The 26243-nt window shown below is 35.9% G+C and overlaps 4 protein-coding genes across 6 annotated transcripts; 1 reads left to right on the top strand and 3 right to left on the bottom strand.

Moving 5' to 3' along the window:
- Positions 1 to 201: 201 nt before the first annotated feature.
- On the bottom strand, positions 202 to 11483 carry LOC108210277 (suppressor of mec-8 and unc-52 protein homolog 1). Of its 2 annotated transcripts, none has more exons than XM_017381593.2 (16): positions 11281 to 11483; positions 9938 to 10148; positions 9227 to 9379; positions 9051 to 9099; positions 8242 to 8325; positions 7459 to 7562; positions 6849 to 6935; positions 6701 to 6754; positions 5846 to 5941; positions 5071 to 5198; positions 3636 to 3762; positions 3487 to 3546; positions 3288 to 3395; positions 2038 to 2138; positions 837 to 888; positions 202 to 516 (listed from the first exon to the last, which is right to left on the bottom strand). In XM_017381593.2, exons 1-16 carry the CDS (start codon positions 11307 to 11309, stop codon positions 418 to 420), a joined length of 1542 nt encoding a protein of 513 aa, XP_017237082.1. In that variant the 5' UTR covers positions 11310 to 11483; the 3' UTR covers positions 202 to 417. The 2 variants fall into 2 exon arrangements, 1 of the variants encoding a protein (XP_017237082.1); XR_010288821.1 differs by having other exon boundaries at positions 487 to 516; positions 753 to 888; positions 11281 to 11442.
- A 1091-nt stretch (positions 11484 to 12574) lies between these two features.
- Positions 12575 to 17714, bottom strand: LOC108205799 (uncharacterized). 2 transcript variants are annotated; one of them, XM_017375873.2, is made up of 4 exons: positions 17510 to 17714; positions 17255 to 17390; positions 13972 to 15416; positions 12575 to 13524 (listed from the first exon to the last, which is right to left on the bottom strand). In XM_017375873.2, exons 1-4 carry the CDS (start codon positions 17558 to 17560, stop codon positions 13336 to 13338), a joined length of 1821 nt encoding a protein of 606 aa, XP_017231362.1. In that variant the 5' UTR covers positions 17561 to 17714; the 3' UTR covers positions 12575 to 13335. The 2 variants fall into 2 exon arrangements, with proteins under 2 accessions (XP_017231362.1, XP_017231363.1); XM_017375874.2 differs by having other exon boundaries at positions 13996 to 15416; positions 17510 to 17662.
- Positions 17715 to 18609: 895 nt separating this feature from the next.
- LOC108206840 (calvin cycle protein CP12-2, chloroplastic) lies at positions 18610 to 19419 on the top strand. Its single transcript, XM_017377256.2, has one exon. The coding sequence runs from the start codon at positions 18778 to 18780 to the stop codon at positions 19162 to 19164; it is 387 nt and encodes a 128-aa protein (XP_017232745.1). The 5' UTR covers positions 18610 to 18777; the 3' UTR covers positions 19165 to 19419.
- A 3746-nt stretch (positions 19420 to 23165) lies between these two features.
- LOC135150618 (uncharacterized) lies at positions 23166 to 25982 on the bottom strand. The gene is made up of 2 exons (XM_064087198.1): positions 24722 to 25982; positions 23166 to 24633 (listed from the first exon to the last, which is right to left on the bottom strand). The coding sequence occupies exons 1-2, from the start codon at positions 25961 to 25963 to the stop codon at positions 23533 to 23535; spliced, it is 2343 nt and encodes a 780-aa protein (XP_063943268.1). The 5' UTR covers positions 25964 to 25982; the 3' UTR covers positions 23166 to 23532.
- Positions 25983 to 26243: the final 261 nt, after the last annotated feature.

Here is a 26243-nt window from a genome sequence, read left to right as displayed (position 1 = left end):
CCAAATTTATCAAATTTAGTGCTTAATGTGTGCCCATGGGCACACACTAGAAAGACCCCTTATATTTTACTAGTTATATGCTCTGTTGTAGTCTACAATGGTGTGCCGTCGGTGTAACATAATGCTGAGGTAAGGGATGACGAAAAGCGCATTTAGGCAAAAGCTTCGGTGGACGTGGATCTACTTTTATTCACCAAATCATTGTTCCACTAGATGAATATTTTCACTCTTGCATCATTTAATAAACTTTCAATACATTCTATTTCTTCGTGCAGATAAATTAAACTTACAAATTAAATTTGGAAAATGTTTGCGACAGTTTAAAAAATTCTTCACAAGTATTTAGCATGAGCGAAATTATATCAACCTAGGAGGTTAGGTTCGGACAAAACAAACAATGATGAATGATCTATGTATTTAAGGCTTCCACAGCTTCATCGTGCAATCTTCTCCGTAGGTGGCAACCAGATTTCGGTGCGGGTGATGTGTTATACCAATTACATCCTTCTCATGCACCTGCCAACGCAAAGTGTTTTAAGATAGCTTTAGCATACTGATGTTAAATTTTAATTAAAGCGACCCCAAAAACAACAAAAGAAAGTTTCCTCGAGTTTTCTACTGTAATTCACCGCAACAAATACTAAAAGAAAACACATGACCGAAGGAAACTTTTCTTGAGAAAGACAGAAAAATATAGTGATCTAATATTAAATATATAACCTGATATATGTTTCTACCAGGTTACCACTTACCAGTATCTTCAATGTTCATGAAAAATGACTAGCAATTTTGTTGGTGCAGAATGCAAATGATTACGGTTTTATATAAAATCTTACCTTCATCAAATGTTCTAGTTTGCCTGATTGGTGGCTGAAGCAATACATATTTCTGCAAATAAAATACACGTCAGTTGGTAGGTCATGTACCTAATATATTTGAACATCTGCTTTAGGTTAAATGCTTACATCAACATTTAAATTGATCATTTTTTACGTTGGAAACTTTTGGGTACACTATTTGTCGATATCAAGAGATCATATAGCATACAAGAGAATGCTACAAACTTTTGGGCAATGCACGTTAAATTAATAGGTTACCTAATATAAATAAGCATGCACATTCATAAGAACCCAAATGTACCTAACAGCTCACATTATTAACATTCTGCACTAGCAATACTACAAAATATGAAACAGAGAGAAAACTTACAAAGTCTAAACTGGACACCACTGCACTTCTAAAAAGTATTTAAAAGTCCTGATTGAATACTGCCATACTATTATAAACTCCTAAAAAGTTAAAACTGAATATCTCATGGCTTTGGAAGTCCTTTCAAGTCTCCATACGACACGCTCACTTGAGACTAATCAATGGCCACACTATCTTTTACCATAAATACAGAGAGCGCAGTGCAGGTATCTGAATTTTGTCTATATGGTAAAATGTGTACAGGTCCATGTTTCATAACAGAAAGTGCATCTGCTAGATATTCCGGATGATTCAAATGTCATGATTGCAGGCTTCCTTTAAATATTCACCTTATTTATATTAGCATGAAGACACCAGGTTTTAGATGGGAGGAACTCCAGAATAACTAGTTTGGTTGATCGGTATTTATTAATACAATTATTTTCTAACCTTTTGTGGATAAATGTGAGTATTTCTACACCAATGAGACATTATAAGTATCCACATTTTTCAATTGAAAAACACTATGTCTTTAAAGCATTGCACAGAAAGTCAAATTTATTGTAACTCGGTAGATAGTTCTGTTTTCACTTGGAGTTACTCTATCAAGCATATCACCATCTATGTCTGTGTGTATATACATATAACATATAGCAAGGCCCAATATACCAGGTCTTATAATATTGTCATCAAATAACTGAAGGCAGGAATAGTCGAGAAGAAAGTCAGGAAAGTCGTGCAATATTACGTACAAAGTGACTGTCAAACCTGACGGAAACAAGAGTGCAATACTGTTTATGAAAGTATAGGACACGAATTCCATTTAACTAGTATTGTGTAAGCAATTACCTGTCTTCACCAATACAATATATCCAATCCCCTTTAGGTGATAAACAAGCTGCCACAAAATCACCCCCTTCTCTCTTACCCGATGAAAAGCTCTTCACAACCTACCCACACATCATAAAGATAAAGATAATAACAAAAATATTTAGTAAAAACAAGAAAAATTTATGAGAGAGCACATCAATTTGTCAAGTTGAGCAAGATTGTTCCTCAAATCTCGAACTGGCTACTTGGGGAATATTATCTTTAACAAGTTATAGCCGCATCAAAGCATTTATTAACTACATATTGCAATTTCCGCAGACCTAGCACTATCAAAGCTCAAAAGGTATTCCTGTGGGTTTACTGGGAATTACTGAAATTTATCCAGCCATTCTGTCTCGCACATACACACTTTAATTTTAAAGCATTTGCATTAGTACTACTTCAACCACTAATTTTCCAATAAAGAAAACCAAAAATAATGAACTCTGGTCCGTACAATAAGCCATTTAACTTGTTCTCGTAGGTCAATATACATTTAAAAAAAATGTATGTATGCAATATTTTTGTATTTTTTATTTCAAATAAAAATTTGCTTTGACATTTTCTTCGAAAATATTTATATATAAATATACCATGCATAAGTATTCTTTATGTACTATATACTACATGAAAACTGTCAATCAACTTATACTGGGGACCATAAGGAATAACAATTAGTTAAGTTATAAAGAAATTAACAGTACCATTTTGTTAATAAAATTACACACGATTTTTTTAACCAAACAACCACTTCAAGAATACACTTGATCCCTACAGTACACCTCATTATTTCTTGCTTTCTTTCCACGTAGATTCACAATCATTACAGAGTCATATCTTGCTTACATCATTCCACCTATTCAAACTTCAAACACTTATCTGGAAGACTTTTTCCTAGCGCATACAAGCCTCAATAGAGGCAAGGCCATAAGGGTGCACGAGTATTTAAATAAGTGTAACTGATAATGACCAGATAAAAACCTTCAAATGCTTAAAACACTTTAACAAACAGCCACTGAGGTATCAGTGTCTAATCTATCATTTTATTTTCATGATAACTTATGTTCTATCTTCTTGTGTGTTTCATAGATAGCTTCTTTGTGCTATATATAACTATATTATTTCTCTCGATCCGCCATTTAGTTTTTTAGGAACAACTGCACTCTGTCACAATAAGGACGTAGTAGTTGAGACTTTCCTCCATATTGTATAAAGAAGGGAATGGTTACCTGCCCCTGGAGTGTCATTAGGTATATTGATGATGTCTTATTACAGACAATAATGTGATCTGAGCTTTTCGAGAAAAGATGAACAGAATTCACAGATGCATCACCCCCCTAACCATTCAAAAAGAGAGTTATATACAGCTAGATATAAGAACCGTTGTAATTTTGGAAATAGATGAAATATGGATATCAGAAAACATACCCTTAGAGGAGGCGGTGGCTTGAATGTATGCAGGCAGTCTGTAGTCTTCAAATCCCAGACCTAAGTTCACAGCATACATGTCATTTACATAGTTGTAGGAAAATATTTGTCATTTTAGCATCAGCAGACTGACAATAGAAAGAACCAACCTTGACTGTGCAGTCACTGGATGCAGTTACAACACGAAGTCCATCATGTGTAAATATGGCATCATTTACATATGATGCATGGCCACGAAATTCTTTTAACAGCTTCCCTGACTTTAGCCCATGTATTCTACATCAGCAGTAAAAACCAACCCATTTACTCATTAAGATCTCATTGGAATAATTATCAGAACTGTAAGGTGATCAAAAGCATGTATGATATCCTCAGCTGAGCTGGCTAGGCACCAACGTTTCAATTAATGTGAATATGCAAACAAAATGAAACCCATCATATTAAGAGTTCTAGAAAGTATGATTTGCAGCTCAAGAGTTCATCGTTTAAAATATTGAAAACAATTGGTCGAAAGATACTATCAATTGCCTAAATTGTATAGGATAACATGCTTAAATACGCGATGAGTTTAGGTGACTAGTTCCACATTCAATTGTGAGCTAACAGTAAGTATCACCTTCAAGTTCAAACAATCACATTATATACTCATACATGGACCTTAAAATAGCAGTAGACCATCAATTTGTGAATCTAAATATTTTCAATCATATTAACTAGAGGTGGCAAAATACGATGGGAACCAAACCCTAGAGAAAAATACAAATCAGGGTCGAATGTTTTTTCAGTTGGGTTGGGTATGGGTTGGCTCAAATAACCTGAATCGGGTCATTTTGGTCAACTCGAAAATCAAAGTATTATTTATTTTCAATTTTGCATTCATAATACATCTCAATTGTCAATACCAAACTTGGTTTCTAATTCTTTTAGTAGCATACGTAGTTTATGGCCCAAAGGCCCCAGACCCAAATCTAAGCAGATATTGACGCTGCAGTAATCCGTATATACAGTTTAATATCATAATAAATGTAAAATTAAACGTGAGTCATTCACTATATAATATACAATATAAGAGAATAAGAATTCGACGTTTATCTCTACTTAATACTCATCATCTCGATCTGTATTTGATGGGGTTTGGTTTTAATCTATGTTTTTGTGCTGATTCAGTACCCGAACTTGTCTGTGTTCACTGCTGGTGCTTGAGAATCATTGGCAACAAAGTGTGAACTATACTAATCTATATCCCTTAATAACCAAATGAGGTCTAAAATTCTACCTCGGCGACTTGGAGTCAACTGAGTTCAGGTCTAGTCATATAAATCATCAGCCTTCTGGGTAGTGTTCAGATATCATATTGGCCCGTTAAAGTTTTGGTTGGTCACGGTTTACTTAAATATACAACCTGAGTCTGCTACCCAAGAATGAGCCCGACCCACAACCCAAAATTGCTACCCCTAGCTTAGCTTAACTTATAAGGATACATGTTTCAAGATCACAATAAGATGACTCTTTAAGTTGAGATGGGGAGAAAGTAGAAACAAAATTCAACAACAACCGGGTATATCCATTTAAAAAGTACAAGACCTTGCAGTTCCATCAAATGATGTGCTTAGCAGCTGAGTTCCATCTCGTGAAAAGACGACGCTTGTAACACCTTGGGAATGTGCACGCTCAAGGCGACGCAAGCATTGACCAGTTCTAATGCGCCAAACCTGGAACAATAAGCGAAGTGATGATTACACTATATACTTACTACCAAGATCCAGTTTTCTTCTTATTATTTTCTTACAGGGTCAGCAACATATATTCTAGAATTGAATATAACTAATACCAACTTGCTGAAAGGTAAATGACCCCAATTTCACAGATGATGTACAATAAGCGCAAGAAAAAGAAGCAAAACCTACTAAAACCTTTTTTTGTCTTATAAAATCAGCTTATGAGTTATTTAGCAAATAAAAAATAAAAACAGCTTATGAGTTGGTTTGGCATAGAGGCCCAGTGTGTGAATCACCTCCTCAGCCTCAAATCCCTGTTTCAGTCCCTTGCCACCCCTCCAGAAAATAAAAATCACAGTAACAACAAACAGATTCTCAGAAGCACCAGCACTTCTCAGCATCAGAAACTTAATGCATTACTATTTTGGGACATATAAAGGTAAGTACTAAATAGTCAACTGACCCCGTTCATTGTAATACGCTGATATTAGTTAACAAAAATAAAAAAGTTACTTATTCTGCTTTTAAATGTTCTTTAAGGCTGGATTTGAACTCATCTGGTCAGCATTTACACTTTCCTGATCCATTTTATTAGCTACTTTTGGCTTTAGTGAGGAGACTGCTAACCGGAGAAAACTTACTTTAATCTTTCCATCTTGAGATCCAGATGCAAGCAATTCCGAATCCCTACTAAAATCAACACAAAGTACAGCATCCTCATGCATCATGAATGTTTCCTGCGAAAGGTTATCGCATAACTTCAGACAACTATCTAAATATAACATATTTGTCAACAGATTAGAGAAAAGAATTATATAAAATTTTATAAAATTCTGTCTGTTCCAGAATCAAGTAAATCAGATGATGACAAGTATGTGGACCAGGCTAAACAAACAGCAGGTCCCACGATAAGTTCTGGTCTATCAAATGTGTGCAAGAAAATCAGAGAATGATATGGGAAGATTGCTGGATAAAACATAAGGCTACTAAGATCTGATCTGTAGCTGTTAAAGAGCGGTAAGATATATATTACATGATTGCTGAGATATTATCTTGATTAAGTCTATAATTGTTTTGCAAAATAAGGGCAGACCCCGTATGTTAATTAAGCTGGTCCTCCACGTATAACGTCATCACCAAACTAAGTTAACTTTTAAACTCGTGTAGTGCACATTGATAAATTGCACTTGCTTGCAATATTTACAAACTATTCCCCGGTAGATTCCTTGAGAAATAATCATCACAAAGTATATCAAAGGGTGCATGTTTACCCAAAGAACGACTTTGAAATGAGTGTTCGTAACAAAGTAAAACCAATTAGAAAACTTCTACAAAATTTACAATTAAGAAAATTTCAACAAACTATGTTCTTGGAGATATGATATCAATAAAGATAAAAGACCACATAAGTAGATCCACAACTGCATATAATGGACATATGTGAGGATGTGAAAGAAAGAGAAGATATAAAACAAAAGAGTAACAAAATAACTCACTTCAGCCTGATACTGGAGATCCTTCTTGAGTTTTCCACTTATGTGATCCCAGACCTGGCAAAACAAAATTTGAGAAGCACTTTAATAAGAATAATCGACCAAGATCCCGAGACTAACAGCTTTTGGAGTACTTTTTTATCACAAGTACCTCAATAAATCCATCAACAGAGCAAGAAACAAGGAACTGGCCATCTGGTGAGAACCGAGCACATTCTGGGTGACTCTTTTTCCCAAACTACAGGATGAGATCTCCAGCAACGTTATAAGAAATTCCAAATTGATAAACTAATAGAAATAGAAGAGTATGAAAAAACCTTTTAACACGCTTCACTGACAATGAAGTTCAATAAAAGTGATAGTACATGTGAGTACCGCATTTGAACGGGGAAAAAAAAATGAACATGCCGAAATCATTAATTTGGTGTTTTTATCTGTTATATGTTAATCCATGGTGTATGAGAAAATTAGCATTAGGATTATGATTCATACCACATAAATTTAAGGATGTAACACCTTAAAACCATTATAAGCAATAAATTTTTATCAATCTATTTAAGCGAATATATTCTATTAGCAATTGAGCATTTCTAGCACAACAATATAGCAAGTTAGCAACTGAATAATATACTATAATCAACGGGTAAAAAAATTGCCAAGTCCGCCAGAAAAGAATTCATCATACACTATGTGTGATCCATACACAACCAATCAATGACAGAGGCTGCTGAAGAAAATGAGCAGTATAAAGTAATGCTTACTTTGATAGTATGCCCGAGACTGGTAGGGTACATATCTTCTACATCTTGTTTCATGGCAGCTGTACCTCGAAACAAGTCGAACTGTGTTCCAGGTGGAAGCAAGCCTGATAGAACCCACAATTATTTATCCATGAAAGATATAACAGGGTGGTAAAATTAAGTATGGCATAGGCAAAGAGCTATACGGTTTTATATCAAAGTATAGCTTAATATAATAGTGTAACAGATGAATAAATTAGAACTAGAAACAATGATGAATTTCTTTTGGATGAGACACAATGCTCAGTAGTCAATGATAAATGAAGAGTGTTGACTATTGACGACCCTTCCTATTATTATATAACCTCTATTATGGAAAAGAGTATATCAATAGGCCTTGAAAAGTATTAGAATAGCAGTAAGGAGTAATATGGAAAATTATGCTTCACCATTAAAATTTAATGGCATCACTGCCAATTTTTCCCAGGCCACATACAGATTACAGACTATTAGCATGCAACCAATTACATAAGTGGCCTATACCACAATCTATACACACACTTCATAACTGAAGATAGTTTGCTGAACTTTTATCACCTCATTTACAAAGCCATGATCTATGCATAATCTCACAGTATAGGCATGTTAAGCTTAAGTTTTTTTATTATAAAACCTAGTTCTAATAATATGAAGTCAAGTAACCACATTAAGTTACTGTTCATATTCACATAACCAAGAGGGATCCACATGTGTCTTGCTCAAAGTTACTTATATAACTATAAGCATTTAATTAAGATTTCTAACCTTGGTGCTGCTGCCACTTTAGAGCCTGACCAATTAAGGCCATTAGCCGTGATGGAGGAACCACAGAAACTTCTGCTGCAAGAGCTGAAATTCCAGCAAAGTAAAACGAGAGTAAGCAGAAGATAGAAGATGTAAGGTTTACTACCTTTAGAAGCATTCCTCTTGCTTTAAGAATATGCAAGAAAATCAAATGCTAAGTAATCAACAAACAGCAAACACCCTAAAACGCCCTTCCATGTCTAATTTCAATCCTAATAAGGCCATGATCATCCACTGTTCCAGGTTTGTTTTACAACTCAGCTAATAGGACCTCTTTTTACTTGTTTCTCAATGAATTTAGCTTGTTAAAAAATTTAAAACAGAAATGACATTTATTTAGCAAAAGACAGAAATGATATTTGGTATAAGAGTCATATACTCAAACCAGCCACATGCCTATAACAAGGCTTGAACCGTCACTTGCATTTGGTATATGAGCATTATGCAAGTGACCAAGAGGTTGAATGTTATATTATATTCCTACAGATTAATAGACTGTATGGCCTTAAAAAGCTCAATAGACTTTTTTACCATAGATGAATAATTAACTATTATAATCTTCCCGGCCTCTCTACACATAATAATATTGTGCCAAATCAAAAATTCTTTAATATCTAATTATGATAATATATTAATATCTACAGTATCAATTAAAGAAAACCCGATTTATGGTGTTTGATTACAGCCACAAATACTAATCAAATGTGATGCAGAACATAATTTATAAATTTGAACTAGGGCTCATTAATGATGTGAGAAAGAGGTACAACCTTGAGCAATTTGTGCACGTCGCTTCTCCTTTGTTGATTCTTGATAAGCCTATGGATATCGAGTTAGCCTTGGGATCAGTATAAAGCATCAGATAATTACAAAGATTTAAACATGAAGTCCATCACAATGGTAAAAATTATAGCTTGTTTATATATATCTTAAAAGGCATCCTGACCTCATGGGGATCAAAATAAGTTCGAACAAGAAGATGCTCAAGCCTCAAATATCTTTCAGGTTGCTCCTGTTTCATGACAGCCATCGCCTGGGTTTGCCTCAAAATAGCCCGTGCAGTATCCATTTCTCGAAGTTCAATCATTTCTAGAACAATCTAAAATACAGATTAGAAAAGTAGGATATAGCTCGCAGCAAAGTGGGGGATCGGAAAGGAAAGATATGGCACAGTTTTTTCCCTCATCTGTGATGAAGCTGCTAGGTCATCTACAGTCTACACTAAGCAGCTACAGAACTTTCATGCTTAAAGTAATGCCAGGTCAGATGAACAGTGACACTTCTGGTGATTTTTTACAATGAAAGCAAATCATATTCTTGTGGCAATACTTAGAACCTTATCTTACAAAACTTTGCATAAAATACACCTAGTATGTGGTCCCGATAGACAAGATAATCAAACAACAAGTATTCAATTACTTGAGTTGCATAATATTTGAAAGAGAGTAAAACAGATGGAAGAGTAGTCCAGCTGTTGAACACTGCTTACGACATTGACGGACTTTAGATAAAACACCATTTCAACTACATGGGTGTTTAATACCTAAAGGCTAGAAACAAATTGTCCCGGTTTAAACACATATATGTGCATACAACATATGTATATATACACAAGGGAGATACACAAGCATTTACTGACCAATTCAACGTTACATACCTGCTCATACAGATCCTCTAGTTTCTTTCTTGGAAGCTTAAGTTGTGATACTTGTGGCAAAATTGCATCCCACCTTCCACTGTTAATATCAGCAACAAATGTTTCAAGGCTGTCTACTGTATTCAGAGAAACCTGACACTCATTTTGTAATGTCTGGAAAGATTGGTGCAAAGAATTTTCCTTGCAGAACTGAAGAACTATCTTAATCACACTGCAGAAAAGAATGTGAAATGTATATTACTTTACAACTAACAGGCAATAAATTAAGATAATGTAGGCATTGCACCAAGAAAAAGAATTTCTATATAGAGCACACTGTATGTGTAAATATAAGAAATGGGTATCTTTAAGCCTGTGGTATATACAATTTTACGTGAAAGTCAATAGCCTTAAAACACGCTGCCTCGCAGATTACATTATATAAAAGTCAACAACCAATAGCTATAAGTCAGACTTAAGAAGGTTGCATCAGAAGACTTAACTCAGTTAACTATCAGAACTTCTTTTTATGTGGCACTACAGTAGTGGAGTTACCTTGCTGTAATATGTAGGACTTAGTAGATAAGTAAATTATAAAAGTGAAAACTAGGTTGAATTGTTCGCCCCCCTTTACATTGTCTTTGGCAACTAATATATTTGGAAACTAGCTGCTTTTAAAGATTTTACATACAACTTTCACATCCTAATTTTGCCTTTCTGCACTTTATATTGCCTTATTATCATCTTCTATCAGAAATGGGTGATTTCCAAAAGTTTTCCGCTCTGAGAAGCACCTCCTTTACTCCAGAGTTCCATGACACCCAAATCTCATAACCAATTAAATGTTCACAGATAATTAACAAAGCTCTTCATATACATTTTATATACATGGGACGAAAACAACTTAATGAGGTACACTATCATTTTCACTTTATACTTTTCAAGCAGCAAAAACCAAATAACCTACTTTTAAAAAACAAAAAACAACCCTAGTGTGTAGCAGTAATCGAAAGTATAATGCAGCATCCTGGAAGCCCTTAAAGTCCTCAAATTTATACTCTCCTCCTCTACACTCGTCCAAAATCTCCAACAGAATCAGCATACTAATTCCGTTAACAATAACATCATATTTAGCAACCCTTCAACACTAACAAAAATCACATCGAAACCTATCAACAACCTCGTAATCATAACTTGATAACAAACCAACATATACTCCCCTTGCCTTTTGCAAGAACATCTTATTGTTGAGGCATTAATCTTAAACAATATTCAAATAAAATAAACTGTGCATGTAATTCAATTGAAATAAGAATCGATTTAAAGATGTAATAAAGAATTGAAAAGGGGGCGGAAGGGCTTACTCGCGAGCTTCAATTTCTAGGGTAGACATTGATGAGCCGGTGTTTCGAACAACAATCGATTTCGGACAGATTGAGTATTATCGGAGACTATGTTCCTCGTATTGTGTCTCTCTTGCTCCGAAAAGGGTTTATCAGCTGTGATAATTTTAGCTACAAACTGGAGTTTTTTCAGTTTTTCAGGTAAACAATTTTAGTTAGAAACTGGAGTTGTAGGCTAATAGGCTTGTTGCTAAACAATTTTTACTTTTTAATTTTTAATGAAATTTTAAAAATCAAGAAAACATGTGATAATGATTTCATAAAATCAAGGGCTAACTTAAAACATTTTGTCATGAGAAATAATTTCTAAATAATTTTCATGAATTCCCAATATTTAAGTTTTTAATTTGAAATATAGCAAATGGCAAACGAAATTTGTTTATATGATACCCCATAAGACTAATCATATTAGACAACTCTAAAATAAATTATGTTTGCCACTGAGTTAAATATTAAAATATGTTTTATATAAAGCCAAATATATGTCAACTCTCGTATATTAAAATCATGCAATGTTTGTACTGACCAGTTTTTTACAGGTTATTTTTTGGGTGTCTGTTCCGATTTTTGTATTTCAAAATTTACCGTACATAGCACAATTTTATAGTATAAAATTAATTATATCTACAATTTTTATCTCCTATACTCGCCTTATACTTTAAATATCAACCGTCTGCACCATTTCACCCATTTTTCTTCTCTTTTCATTACTTTATACATTTTTCTTAATTTTCGTATTCAACTCTTTTGTAAATAAACAGAAGGGGGCAGACGTAGTATATATTAGTGAGAAGTTTCTAGGTAAACTTAAATAAATTTGTAGTAAGGTGAGATGTCGACAAGTCATTTGTGTATGTTCCTCTCCCTTTCCATTCCTAAACAGGTACATTGTAAAGTGAAATTTATGACGAGTCTATGAATGGAGTCTACGATGAGTGTACTTCATACAACAATGTGAGAATTGACATGACAAAAGCTTATAATAAAATAAAGTTTGCGACACGAGCTTAGAAAACAAATTATGCTAAACATTTTCACGAAGACAAACACTATAACACAACTAAAATTGTAAGACCTTGTTTTTCTGCAATAGATATAAGTCAACAACTAAAATTTGGAGCTAATACCGATATGAAGGCTATGACAGAAAAGACAAGACAAAAACTAACAACTTAACTGTTTTCTCAAAATTGCAAAGGACAAATCCATTGTACAATTTGTTAGGAATATTGTCATGCAGATTAGAGAGTTCATGTATCAAAAATAATTTCAAAATATAAAACATAAACTTTGAGAGGTCAGAAGGGGTAAAGTAGCTGTTACAAACTAATATACACACCGTTACCTCTCAAATAGTTAAAGTTAACAGTTGTTGTTAACAGAGTGGTGGGCCAGTGTTACAAACTGAAAGCTAATACAAACTTTGGGGCACGAACTGCCACATTTCAAAGTGTGGGTACTAATTTGCTAATGACCCAAAGTTCAGGGGTACAAAGTGCAATAATCTCTTATACAATATACGATATTATTAACTCTTAGCCACCATTGCCGGTCATCCCCAGTTGATTGCAAGTAAGAGCAATTCCTATTACATTTTTCGCAGATGGGTATGTTGAGCAACTTCTACAAGTCCAAGCTTCTTCTTTAGCTCAGCACAGACCCCCGCATCAACTGATTCTATTTTTCAAGTTCCATCTTCTTGCAGATCAGGTAGCAATTGTTTCTTTTCTCCTAATTGTTTAACTAAATGACATTATAGCACATCCTGCAGTATAAAAACTTCTCTGCTGGAACTTGACCCCACTCCATACCCTGACTCTATATATACACATTAATGGATATTTAAAGCATTTCTCCATCATCTGCCGCTGCTGTGATTTACAATTGGAAGACCTCTCTGATGGTTGGTTGACATTCTGTCCTGCTAAACGCCTCTTTCCTGTGATCCAACCAATGTTCAATCAAAAAGTATGCCATGTATGAAGTCACCACAGAAAAACTCTTTCACATTGCCCGCTAAGAACCTCTAAGCAGAGATTCAGAGTTACAGTCCTTTCCAGATTCAAGTAGAGGTCTAGTAGATTCCATGCGATGCTTAAGAGCATCATAAGCATCCCAGGGTGTAGAACTTGTTATCTGACATGGTTCTTCCTCCAGAAATTTCCTTTTCAAATTCAAACCTCGCTCTCTAGAAACATCGCACTTCTGCAGAGCAAAGTAAGCTGCCTTAATAAACAGAAGACATGCTTGCTTTTATTTAAGAGCTAGAACAAATAAAGGTAAATGTTTTGAAAGAAAAATAAGAAAGCAACCAAATATTTTGACTAGTACGTACTCTAATATACACATTAATCTAAAGACTCGGACAGCTGAACAGTGCTATAAACTCAAACCAGAGAAGAATAGTTGCTATATCAAACAATTTTACAAAACTGAAATAAGGGATATCTACCATTAAAAAGAAAACCAATGTCTTATCTATATTTATTTTACATAGATATTCAATTACTGAACTAGATATTCAATATTGAACTGTAGACAACCTTGCATCTGAAGATACTCGCAGAGAGGGGGGGGGGGGGGGGGGGGGGGGGGAAGGGGGGGCACCACAAAACAGTTAGTCTTCTACTATATATAGATGGCATAGCTAACCTTTCTAAGATCATCTTTACTCACATTCTGGGATGAGAAACACTTGTCTAAAGAGTCAAAGTGATCGGAGATCCGAGAACATTCCCTCTTGATGCGCCGTATTTCTTGTTGGAGTAACAGGTTACGACTCTTTTCAAAGCTAGCAACTTCTTTAGCATGTTTGACCTGCATTTTACAAATCTTTAATTCCTTTTTTAGCAGCTTTACTGTTCTTGGATCCGTATTTGTGTTGTTATTGACACGAGGGTTAATCAATATTCCCGAGGACATAAATTCATTTTTCGGTTCATCTGTCTTACATCTGTTGCCTTCTAGCTCATGAGCTAACTCTTCAGCCTGCCTTCTATTTACCATTGCGTTCCTACCAAATGTTTCAACAATTTTCCTCAGCTCTTCTGCTTTAGCCATCTCTGAATTAGCCAGCTTTTTTTCTCTTCTTGCCTTCTGTTTTGCTTCCTTGAGTTTTTTACTCAACCCTCTACATTGTACACAATCCCTGATCAATTTTGAGACCCCAGATTCTTTACTAATTACCTCTAATTGAGGTAAATTATTTAACTTTCCAGTTCTAAAAACTGTGTTTTCAACGGAATCGCCACACGGAGCCTTCACATTTTTTGTAACGGGTGCGTATTTAGCTATTTCCTCCTGCAATTTCCTAAGGCTATGTCTATCCTCTTCTATTTTTTGAGATAAGCAATCAGAACGAGATTTTTCTTCCACAATATGCCTCTCAGACATTTCTAAAAGTCTGCTTTTTTCTTCGGCTTTAGCCATCTCGTTATCAGCGCGTTGCTTTTCTTCTATAACCTTCTGTTTTTCTGTCTCAAGTTTTTTGTTTGTCTCCTCAAACTTCAATGTCTCTGAAACCAGATTTGATCGCAGGAACTCAACCTCAGCCCTTAACTTCTCCAACTGAACTGTAGCTTCCTTCCTCTCAATAGCAGCAAGCCTTCGTTCTTCATCAGCCCTACTTTTTTGAGTCATTACCATCTTCTGTGCTTCACTAGCTTTACGCATCGCTTCCTTTGCTTTCTTCGCTTCCGAATCTGCTCTGTGTCTCTCTTTCTCAAGAAGTTTCTTAAGCTGATTTATTTTAGCATGCTCTTCAGACAATTGTGCTTGAAACAATCTTGGTACGTTTGTTTCATTTTGAACTGCCATTCCTTGCTGCAGCAATACGATTTGAGACTTCAGCGCAGATACTTCAGCTTCCCAACCATGTCTAGTAGCCAGTTCCTTTTGTTTATCTTCTGCTTCTTTGTCTGCACACATTTTCTCAGAACTACATTTTTCTGCATCAACCTTTCCTCTCTCTTCATCAACTTTTTCATTTGCACCTTTGGATCCTAAACAAACCAGTTGCCTTGAAGCGAGTATCTCGGACCTCAAAGAAGAGAGCTCCTTCTCTCTGTCTTCTGCTCGTTTTTTCTCTTCCTCACTTTCTGAAAATAAAATTTGCAGACCAGGATTAGACTCTGCTAAGTAATAATCATTTTAAAGATAATTAAAGAAAACGCGTGGAATTGGTTATACAGTACAAGACTTTTGAAAGCAATTGCAGAAAGTCACACAGAAAGCGCCAAAGCTTAAATCTCATTCAATATTGAAAACAGCAAATTCCATTGGTTATGTAGATAGTACGAGAAATCTATGCAAAGTCTTTAATGGAGAACTAGTTGCAGAATTTACCTTGTAAAAATCTACTAGTACCTTTAATACACAAGCACAACTCCGAACATAACTCTGTACAACTCTAGTACCAGATTTAAGTACCAATAAATCCTACTAATCTACTCACAATGATATCAATAACGCAATAAACTAATCTGAAGAATAATTCATAAGAATTTACGTTTCAAGTCCTAACTCTGCATTATTGATAGAGCAAGGAATTAAAGAGTAATTTAAATTTCTTTTATGAAATTTTTAAGAATGAAAACAGTTGTAATTTTTATTATTAAGGTTAAATATAATAATTAATGAGTAAATTAGCTTAAAAATAATCAATGAGTAAATTATTAAGATAATAATAGGTTATGGTGGTAGAGTAACACGAGTTATTTGTTCATTAAATTATTATAGTTGTATTATCAGTACATATACTGATTAAAATTACTGTCATTATTAGAATTAGCTTTAGGGACTTCCCTTGTATTATAAAAGATGTAATCTCTTAATTTTTCTTTATTTTCAGACCTCGAAGGAGTATTTTAAGAAGATATCATATTGCTGAACATCTTCTAGGTAATTTTGAAATGATTAGGGAACATTAACTTCAACGTGGTCCAGATTTCGGTCGGGTAGTTTGGAGAGACAGCTTCAGTTATGATCCTCACGATTAGGTATTCAGATTGAACAAAATTAGAAAATGATCCATTTTAACATTGCAAGGATACAAACAGACTAAACTTCAAATATTCTTGAAGGAAATTTGTATTTTTTTTTCCTTCAAAATAAACTGCAATCCCTTTTAATACAAGAGATTTAAAATTAATGTACCTAGGTGGTTGCTAACCAATCACCAATCGCAAAGTTGCAAAATTAGTCAATCTTATGAACTTACGACTTACTAGTTCAATATCGCATCATAGCATAGACATAGCTGACAGTAATACATATACTATATCTTTTCAAATTATAACTTCTTTAGAAGTGGTTTTAGACTGCAATATATGTCTACAACAGTGTTATTAGGCTCGTTAGTTTTCTTTAGCTTCCTCGTGACTTGAAGATAGCTAAAAAAAATCAACGAGATAAGCAAAATATAATGGAAACAAAGGACAAAGGACCAAAATGGCACACACTAGTGACTAGCACCCGCGTAAAGGAAAAAAAGCTGTGTCAGAATTTTGTAGGCTGAAATGAAAGTAATAAATGTGGTTCTAAATAAAATAAAGAAAACTTATATTTTTAGGCACACATTTCCTATATGCGCATCACACTTTAAAGATGTGTTAAACATAAGACATATTTAACAAAATGCAATACAGGCTTTTTTTTCTTATATATAACAGAAATCGCATTTATGCATATCTAAGGAAGTGTCAAAGTTTTGTGCCTCTGCTAATAAAAAAGGCCAAACCCATTAAAGAAAAAAGCGATCTTTTTATGTTGTTTATGTTGTTATCACATTTTTTCTTCTATGATCCAAATCAATACAACTTACAAGTTCAGAAATAGTAAGTAGCATTTAAACAATTACTAGCTCATACCCTTATCTTATGCATCAACCAAATTGTGTCAATCACCAACAAGCAAAATTGTGAATTTGTGAAATTACCTTTGTTGAGCAACTGATTCTGCAGTTCCAACAAACGTATAGCCTTTCTCAGAGCTTTTCGAGCTTTGCTAGACTCGTTGAGCTTGGCTGTGGACTCCAAAAGCTCCCCTTGAAGCCTGGAGACTTGTTCTTGCAACTTGACAGAGCAATTCATAACAGAAAATCAGACAATCACATAGAATAGAATTATGAAATGTAATTACACAACAAGAAGCAAAGAGAGGTGGACATCACATAAATTGTGTGTGCTTGTACCAGGTGGCAGCAGGGATTGACAGGGAGGTGTTTGACCTCGGTCTCCGACATGATCTAGCAGAGGGGAAGTGAGTTTACTAGATTGAGATGAGTAATCCAGAGTAAAGTTGAATATTATTACACTAGACTTTCTTATTTTATGTTTGCTTTTATCTTCTTCACCGTTTTGTCAGACGTAGGGGTAGAGCGGTCAATCCCCAATTTTTGTCCCTGAGTTTCTTGGGACAAGTTTGAAACGAACTTATTTATCTTATTTATTTGTAGAATAAATTTTAAAATTGTGACTAAAGTTTACGCCGATTTTCAAAAAATTGGTCAGCATTTCAAATTATTAGAAAGATAGCCAAATTTTGTTTCCGCTTTTTAAAAGTGTGGTTCCTGTTAAATGTCACTAACGGGAGTAACGAACAGAGGGTAAAAATGAGTTTCAAATTCTCAAAAAGGTGGCCAAACTTTATTCTATTTTTTAAAAATGTGGCTGCCGTTAAGTGATATTTAATGGGAGTCGCACTTTTAAAAAGCGGAGCCAAAGTTTGGCCACCTTTGTGAGAATTGAGAATTTGAAACTCCGACCAACATTTTAAAAATCAGGGTAAACCTTGCCACAACTATTAAGTTTACTCTTATTTGTATCATTTGTATTGATTACCTTCCAAAATTATTTCACATTTATAACTTATAAGTCATTTATAAATCATTTATATTTAAAAACTTATTAAAACTATTACTTTTTCTAAATTTTTTTGCGATTTACAATCTTTTGAAAATATTTACAAAAATACTAACCTTTTAAAAAATATTTACAAAAATAAGTGATGTCCACTTCTCTCTGCTCCTGTTGTGTGATTACAATTCATAATTTTATTTAGAAATATTTTTAAAAAAAGGTTATACAACTATATTTTATAAAATTTATTAAGATGAAAAAAACCTGTATGGAAATGAATCCAAGAAAATAACAATTTCTTCTAAATATTTTATTCCCGGCAGAATTGCAGAAACTTGTACACAATATATATTGTGAGTCTGTGACTGGGATAGTCATTCAAAAGAAGCAAGGAGCATAAGAATCCAAAAGCTGTTAAATATCACAAGGTTCAGAGCTGTTGTCAATATGTATGACACTTGAATGGTCTTAGTTTGCAAATAGATGATAAGAAACCAGTGCTTAAAATTCATTGCACCCCAACTTATATCTTCACACTTAGCTCTTCATTTTATCCCACCCTTCCTCACTTTTTTCAAAACCCAGTGGTTAATAATAAGCAATGGCTGCAACTTTATCTGGTATTAGCCTTTCGACTCCAGGATTCTTGGCCAAGGCCATAGAAGCACCAACCGTCAAGTCCCCGTGGCTGAAACTCAGCCAGCCATGGAAAAAATCCACTCAGTTTAGTGCAGGCCGGATGATACTGAGACCCGTGGCAGCAAAACCTGCAGACCTGTCTGACAAGGTGGCTGAGAGCATCAAGGAAGCAGAGGAGGCTTGTGCAGGGGACCCTGTGAGCGGAGAATGTGTAGCTGCGTGGGACGAGGTTGAGGAGTTGAGCGCAGCAGCTAGCCATGCCAAGGACAAGAAGAAAGACAGTGACCCCTTGGAGGAGTACTGCAAGGAAAACCCTGAGACTCAGGAGTGCCGCACTTATGATGATTGATTTTACGGAGCTGTCCAATCTGTGGAAGCATATATATCCTGGTGCCAACTTTTTATAAGAATCTGATTATCATTAGATGCTTTGAGTGAATTTTTATCTATGTTAGTCGTTGTTGGTGTTTGGGTTTATGAATCATAGCCTGGCTTGTAAATCTGAAATTTACACGGATATACTTGAAAGCCTACATACTGTATGAAATCAGTAGTAATATTTACTCACTATTATAAATATACATGGAGTATCATTCTTGATTCACATTTCATATTTCACATCATTTTGGATTTAGGTAGTACCCATTAAGGTGTTTTTTTACTGATTTTTCTTGAAGAGGGATGAATGTGCTTCAAAAGTGCACTCCTAGGAGCATGCTGAATTGCCCAACTCATGTTATATATGTGTGGTAATTTGGGTGTTTCCTCCTGAATCATCGTAATATTGTAGCTGGGCATTTTTGGTATTAACAGAGGATATGCAAATCAAACAGCAGAGTCACAATAGACAATTGTGTTATTCTATATACATTTTTCTAAAAGAAAAAGGGACTTTGTCCAATAAATCAACCAAAAGGCCAAACCTGCATATCTTATTTCATAAACACATATGATCAGCAGCTGATGAAACAAAACTTGCAAGAATAACTGACTATATCTATTCAGACTAACTTCACTATTGTCTACCTAAACAACTTAATTAGTCCAGATCATCTATCCACAGGCAAGTTGCTAACAATCACTTTTGATTCACCCCAAGTCTCAATGTCTCAAAATTACCCTTGATCCTCCGCCCTTTGCTAAATTCTGGTATTGATGTCTTAAAATGCTTGTCAAGTAATCGAGAAAACTATATAGAAATGAGTGAGATAGAGGGGAGTATTTGATTTATTCTATAATTGTTGAATTAATTATATTTCTTAGTTTCCATTTTTTGGTGAATTCCAAATTAATTTTGTTCAACTTACTCTGGACGATTCAGATATGTTCCTAAAAACTAATATTTGTTGATCCTATATTTCTTTTTGCATCACATATTTTAAAATGTCAACGCAAAACCAGAGTATAGGTAACATGCGTTAGTGTGAGGGTCCGTGAATAACATCCGCAAAAGGCTACTACATGACCTCAAAATTTAGAGGACCCCCAATTTACAAGACCATAAAATTAATACATATATCATTTCTTTTTTATTACACAGGGCGTCCTGAATAATTGAGCCGGTTGGTATAGGAATAAAGAATCCAACAATTTAGAAAAGAAGAAAAGAATAATCAAATCTTTTACAGAAAAGAAATCAGTACGTGATATGGATTCTTTATTCTGTTTAGGGCCGTAATTTTGTTGGAACTAAGGTGGTCCATGTGATAATGTTTAGACGCATAAACAAGTTGAGAATTGATATCAGACATACATAAAACAAAAAATGGTACCCGACTCGCTGCCTATACAAGTTTCAACTCATCTCCGCCTCCGCCGGGGAGGTTGGCCTTCCTGTTTTCTTCCGCTCATCATTACATTATATACTCGGATTAACTGAAAATCAAATACTGATATATTATTCCATTTTATCTCTCTCTTTAATGTGAAAAAAAAAAACAGATTTTTGATCCTCCATGTAAAAAAGTAAAATTCATTTCAGCATTTATTTGAAAAAATCCACATATTTTAATGTAATTAGTACTGCATGGAGGAGTATAATTTATTCAACCAAAGGGGACATTTTTTGTTTCTTTTTTCCAATAAAGACGGTTAAATTAGGCTCCCTCTCATTTCTAACCATTCTATTCAACCACTTTTCAAAAGTAACCAGTTTTTTTTCAAAACTTTTTACAGCACGGGTCGCGCTTTGAAACAGCGACCCAAACACAAAAAACCCCATTGGGGTCGCTCTTTCAAAGAGAGACCCATGCTGTAAAAAGTTCCATATGGGTCGCCCTTTGAAAGAGCGACCCATATGGGTTATTTTAAAAAAAAAAATTCAAAAATCGGAAAATATTATTTCAAAGGGCGACCCATATTATTTATATTATAATATTTTATAATATAATTTATATAATGATATAATATAAAAATATTTTATATTATATAGTGATATATATATATATATTTATATATTTAATTGAAGTTTTAGTAAATATTTATATTATAATATTTTATAATATTATTTATATAATGATATAATATAAAAATATTTTATATTATATAGTGATACATTATTTGTGATATTATATTTTATATTATTATATTATGTAATGATATAATATAATATTATAGATTGTCATATTTAAATATTTAAGCTCATATAGATTGTACTTAAAAGGTAATTCGCATTACATAAACTTAAACGAAACAGAAGCATTACATAAACTGAAGGGAAATTACATATGATTAAAATGAGAACATGACATAAGTTCTCAATCCTGAGTGAGGTCCACAATATAGTCGGAATCATATCCTTCATCATCATCTTCATCGTCCTCAGCGTGAGCATCATCGTCTCCACCATCATCAGCAACACCGCCTTCCACTTCATCTTCATCGACCCACGGGGTAGGCATTTGCACTCGACGGCACTGATAAGTTACATTGTCCACATCTCCCCACTCGGCCCAAAATCTGGCTTCCTGACTTCCCTCGAGTTTAGCCTGCAGTGCGGCGCACTCTTCATCGATTTTAGTCGCATAATACCTCATGCGAGAATCACCAAATGGGATATCCATCTCACCCATCTCACGATGGCGTTGAAAATAGAGTTTGTGAACTTCAGGGAATTTTCTGTTATGGATATCATCTTCCGCCTCCGTCATCACCCAATCTTTGCCCCTTCTAATCCTCCTATAAACATACCTGCAAATATAACGGAAGAGTTTGTTCCACTTCTTCACGTTCTTTTGATGTTCAACCTCGAGACGTCTCTCTTCTCTCGTCTCCTCTATCATTTTCTTGATGTCAAAGTCAGTGCGCATCCGTCCCAACGGTGGCCGAGTTTTCTTTTGTTGCACGACCGGTGGTGCCTTGCTTTTAGGAGCTGGTTTAGGTTGGTTGCTTCGGTTGTTGCGCATCCCTCCCAACACAAGCTCCGGCTGTCTCCTATCTTGTTGCTGTTTGAGGCGTTTTTCGCAGCCGGGGGTCATTGGTGCTTTCCCCTTATCCATTGGTGCCTTGCCCTTATCCATTTTCAGCTTAAGTGATGAGTGAATTTTGTGTTTGTTTAGTTGCTTGTATGTGTATCAACCATAATGAAGACCTATTTATAGGCGAATGGATTATTGTTTAGCTGAATATATTTAAAGGACTTGTCAATTTTTGAATTGACAAGTCCTTTAAATGAGCTGAATCTTTTCTTTCAATGCATGCTATGGTTTGGCAGTATGAAAACGTGGGTCTAATCTATAAAGTGAGAAACTTTGTACAGTCTAATCTTTACAGTGAGGCACTTTACTTTTGCAGAACCTTTACTTTATGACCTACTGTACACCATGTGACCCTCTGCATTATCAGATACTACTGTTGATCATGTGAATATCAACATTATGAGATACAACTGTTGATCATGTGAATATCAGCATTATGAGATACAACTGTTGATCATGTGAATATGAGCATTATTTCGTTGCTTGCTATGGTTTGCCAGTGTGTAGTCTAATCTATACAGCCTTTCTTTTCACATCACTTTACTTTATTATATATTGTCCTTTAACTGAGCAGAATCTTTTCTTTACAGCCTTTCTTTTGCCAGTGTGTAATATCTTGTCCCGAATGCTTCTGTTTCCTTGAAGTTTATTTATTGCTTCAACACCATTACATTAAATTAATTAACAAAATTGGATTAACAATAAAAAACGAAAGAAAAATACAGAGTAACAATAAAAAACAAGGACTGAAAAGGAAAATACAAATTAACAATTAAAAACAAGGACTAAAAAGAAAATGGCAATTAAATTACACAGTAGGGTCAACATTGTACAATGGACACCTTTTACTATGTCTAGTGTGTCCTTCTTGCTTGCAGCGGCCACATTTGTGACTTGTACGGGAACTGTCCATCTCCGTGCGTATTCTGACGGATTGACCCCTTTCTCCTCGTTTACGCCTTCTCTTTCGCAAGGCCTCGTTCGGTACCACAGTTCCAAACATTCTCCATTGCACTGGCAAATCAATATCCCAATACCCAGTTGCTGGTAATGGATATATCATTGGCTCCCACAATTTCAACAAAGTAGAGTTGTAGTGGAAGTGGCCAATCCACTGTTTCCAGTTTAAGTGATTGTGGTTGCAAGCAGCAATCAAATGTGAACACGGTAGGCGGTGGCAAGCCCATTTCCCGCAAGTGCATGTACGCTGAGTTATGTCAACCACCTGCGTGTTCCCGCCCTTATTGCACCCTTTTACCATGTACGATGTACCTTTGCGTCTTTACGGAGAACAAACCGGTTCCTCTATTAAATGTCTCGACCCGGTGTGTGTTAGCTTTGGCTGCAATCTTCTCCAACTTATTTCTCGTCCTTAGACAAAGTTCATGACCCTCCCCAATGCCCTCAAGCACTGCGTTCCTCTCCTTATTGACCGTCCTAACAGTTTTATAAAACATGAATTCAATCATTGCGGTCACAGGTAGGTGCCGAGCCACGCGCACGTTACCATTAAAGCTCTCCGTGATGTTTGTGGTAGCTTGGCCGAAACGAGCGTGGCCTGTGTCATGACAAATAGTCCAGAGGGCTGGACTTATCCCTAGCAACCACCTCAAGCCTTGAGGCGAAAGCTCTCCAATCTTCTTCATGTAGGCATCATATTTCCTAATCTGTGGCGTATTGCCGGCTAGCCACATTAACATTTTAAGCTCCTTTCCCGGGAATGCCTTGGAGAAGTTGCTCCTAACATGATGGAGGCAGAATCTGTGATAGCCCATCGGCGGGGTAAAACCACTCGCTTCGTCATTCATTGCAGCAAGGATCCCCGTCGCACGGTCAGATATAATACAAACCCCCAATCTATCTCGGCATACATGTCTACGTAAAAGACGTAGAAACCAAGACCAATTTTCAGTTGTTTCCTCATCAACAAGGGCGAAGCATATGGGATATTGGTGGTTATTAGAGTCGACTCCCACCGCGACCAGCAATTTCCCATTATACTTTCCCTTAAGAAATGTACCATCAATGGAAATAACTGGCCGTGCATACTGCCAACCATCAATCATTGCTTTTAGGCACCAAAATGCACGAACAAATGTCGATGTACCCCTCTCTTTATGATGTGGAACAACCTCAACCACAACTATACTTCCGACATTTGTACTGGCCATGACATTAAGGAACCGAGGGAGCTCGTTGTAGGTTGTCTTCCAGCTTCCATAAACGCTTTCCATGGCGGCCATCTTCCCCCTCCATGCTTTCAAGTAACTAACCAAATGGTGGTACTCATCATTGACCATTGTGATGATGTTGCTTACCTTCAATTGAGGGGTCTGGGAGATCTGTTGAAACAAAATATATTAACATTAACGATGAATAATAAACGATAATATTTAGACATATAATGATATCCAAGGTTGTAGGACTTACGTAGGGAGCAACCACATAGCCAATCATTTTTGCTGAAATTTTGCAGTGGTCATGCGTGGGTCTATCCAGTAGGCATGTGTGAATCTCTGGACATTTAGTTATTTGAAAAAGGCCGTGGGACTTCTTCTTCGCGGCCCTTAGCTTCCACTTGCAGTTTGAAACCACACATTTAACTTTGTAGACTTGCGTGGAGCTTTTCTCCACGATGAAATTTCGATCTGTACTTATGTGTGCATGTTTCACAGCAGCTATGAGCACTTCCTTGGTAGCAAATAGAGCTCCTTCAGTCAACTCATCGTTGGCGGGATCAAACCCGAGTGACATAACTGCGTCCTTGTTGGACACAATCACAGGCTCGTAATCCTGGGATCCAAACCATGCAGCTCTAGGTTCATGAATAGACAATGCCTGTGTTTGCAAGTGCATGTTTCCCTCTCTTTCTTCATCGGAATCAACCTCCGAAAAATCTTCACTTTCCGGAACATCCTCCTGTGATAGATTCCACTCCGAATCGTCACTGCTGCTTATGGCTCTTTCCGAGCCATACTCTTCATCATCCTCCTGGTTCTCCAGTGCAAGAGCTATAGCTGCACCTCTTTTCGGGGTTTGACGAGCCGGTGATGGCTGTCTACCACTCAAATCGTCCTCGTCCACAACCTCTTCAACAACAAAACGACCCGTATTACTCGAGCCACCACCATACTCTCCAATCGTCCCGTAGTTGTAGCCGCTAGACCACCCTTGCATGCCCTGGCTTTGTCCATAGTTTCCCCCATAATCGCCTCCAAAACTCCCACCGTAGTTTTCAACATAATTTGAAACTTGGCCACCTGCAGCGGTTTGTCCGGTTTGTCCATAGTTCCCCCCATACTCGCCTCCATAGTGTTGGCTGGGTTGAGCAATACTCTCGGCCTCGATAAACAATGATACGTCTCCACCCAAGTGAAATCTCTCGGGGATACTTAACATCCTACGAACATCGTCGTCCGATTTAACAGACTTCACAAAGAACCCCGAAACGAGGTTACTAACCCCGATTCGAGGATATTTCACACTAAGCTTGACATCCCAATGATGCCTACTTATATGCATCAACCCGAACACCATATCTCGTAGTTCTTCAAGTGAGCTGCTCAATTTCACATACATCATTTCTTTCGGATCTAAGGTGTAGAGAACATCGTTATCTTGTTTTATGATTTCACCTCCCCAGAAGAAATTGACGTTTACGTAACCGTCCATCTTTGTTTTGGTTTTTTTGGAGTGGTTTGATTTTGGTGGTTTTGGTTTTCTGATAGCTTGCCAATGAGGTTTTTTCAAGTGATGATGGTTTTGTGGATAGGCAACCACAAATGCTTCAGCTTTTAAGGACGAATTTCAAAGTTAACCACTGTGCTTCAATAGTGCATGCAATTTTTGTGTCCACTTATTGGTATGCAGTCACTCTATCAATGAGCAATAAAGTAATGAATGATTCTCTGAACAAGCTACTGCATAAATCCATTGATATTATTGCATGCTG

Source organism: Daucus carota, chromosome 2 (genome assembly GCF_001625215.2).
Source record: "Daucus carota subsp. sativus chromosome 2, DH1 v3.0, whole genome shotgun sequence".
NCBI lineage: Eukaryota > Viridiplantae > Streptophyta > Magnoliopsida > Apiales > Apiaceae > Daucus > Daucus carota.
This window is presented reverse-complemented; position numbering and strand designations above follow the sequence as displayed.

What these genes read in the sequence shown, in the direction of transcription:
- LOC108210277 (XM_017381593.2), bottom strand. Translation starts at nt 11,309, where the DNA reads ATGTCTACCCTAGAAATTGAAGCTCGCGA. An exon ending in ACGTGCACAAATTGCTCAAG is followed by an intron (nt 8,326 to 9,050) that starts GTTGTACCTCTT and finishes CTGGAATTTCAG; the next exon opens with CTCTTGCAGCAGAAGTTTCT. An exon ending in AACTAGAACATTTGATGAAG is followed by an intron (nt 517 to 836) that starts GTAAGATTTTAT and finishes TTGCGTTGGCAG; the next exon opens with GTGCATGAGAAGGATGTAAT.
- LOC108205799 (XM_017375873.2), bottom strand. Translation starts at nt 17,560, where the DNA reads ATGTCGGAGACCGAGGTCAAACACCTCCCTGTCAATCCCTGCTGCCAC. An exon ending in TCAATCCCTGCTGCCACCTG is followed by an intron (nt 17,391 to 17,509) that starts GTACAAGCACAC and finishes TGCTCTGTCAAG; the next exon opens with TTGCAAGAACAAGTCTCCAG. An exon ending in GAATCAGTTGCTCAACAAAG is followed by an intron (nt 15,417 to 17,254) that starts GTAATTTCACAA and finishes TTTTATTTTCAG; the next exon opens with AAAGTGAGGAAGAGAAAAAA.
- LOC108206840 (XM_017377256.2), top strand. Translation starts at nt 18,778, where the DNA reads ATGGCTGCAACTTTATCTGGTATTAGCCTTTCGACTCCAGGATTCTTG.
- LOC135150618 (XM_064087198.1), bottom strand. Translation starts at nt 25,963, where the DNA reads ATGGACGGTTACGTAAACGTCAATTTCTTCTGGGGAGGTGAAATCATA. An exon ending in GCTATGTGGTTGCTCCCTAC is followed by an intron (nt 24,634 to 24,721) that starts GTAAGTCCTACA and finishes TTGTTTCAACAG; the next exon opens with ATCTCCCAGACCCCTCAATT.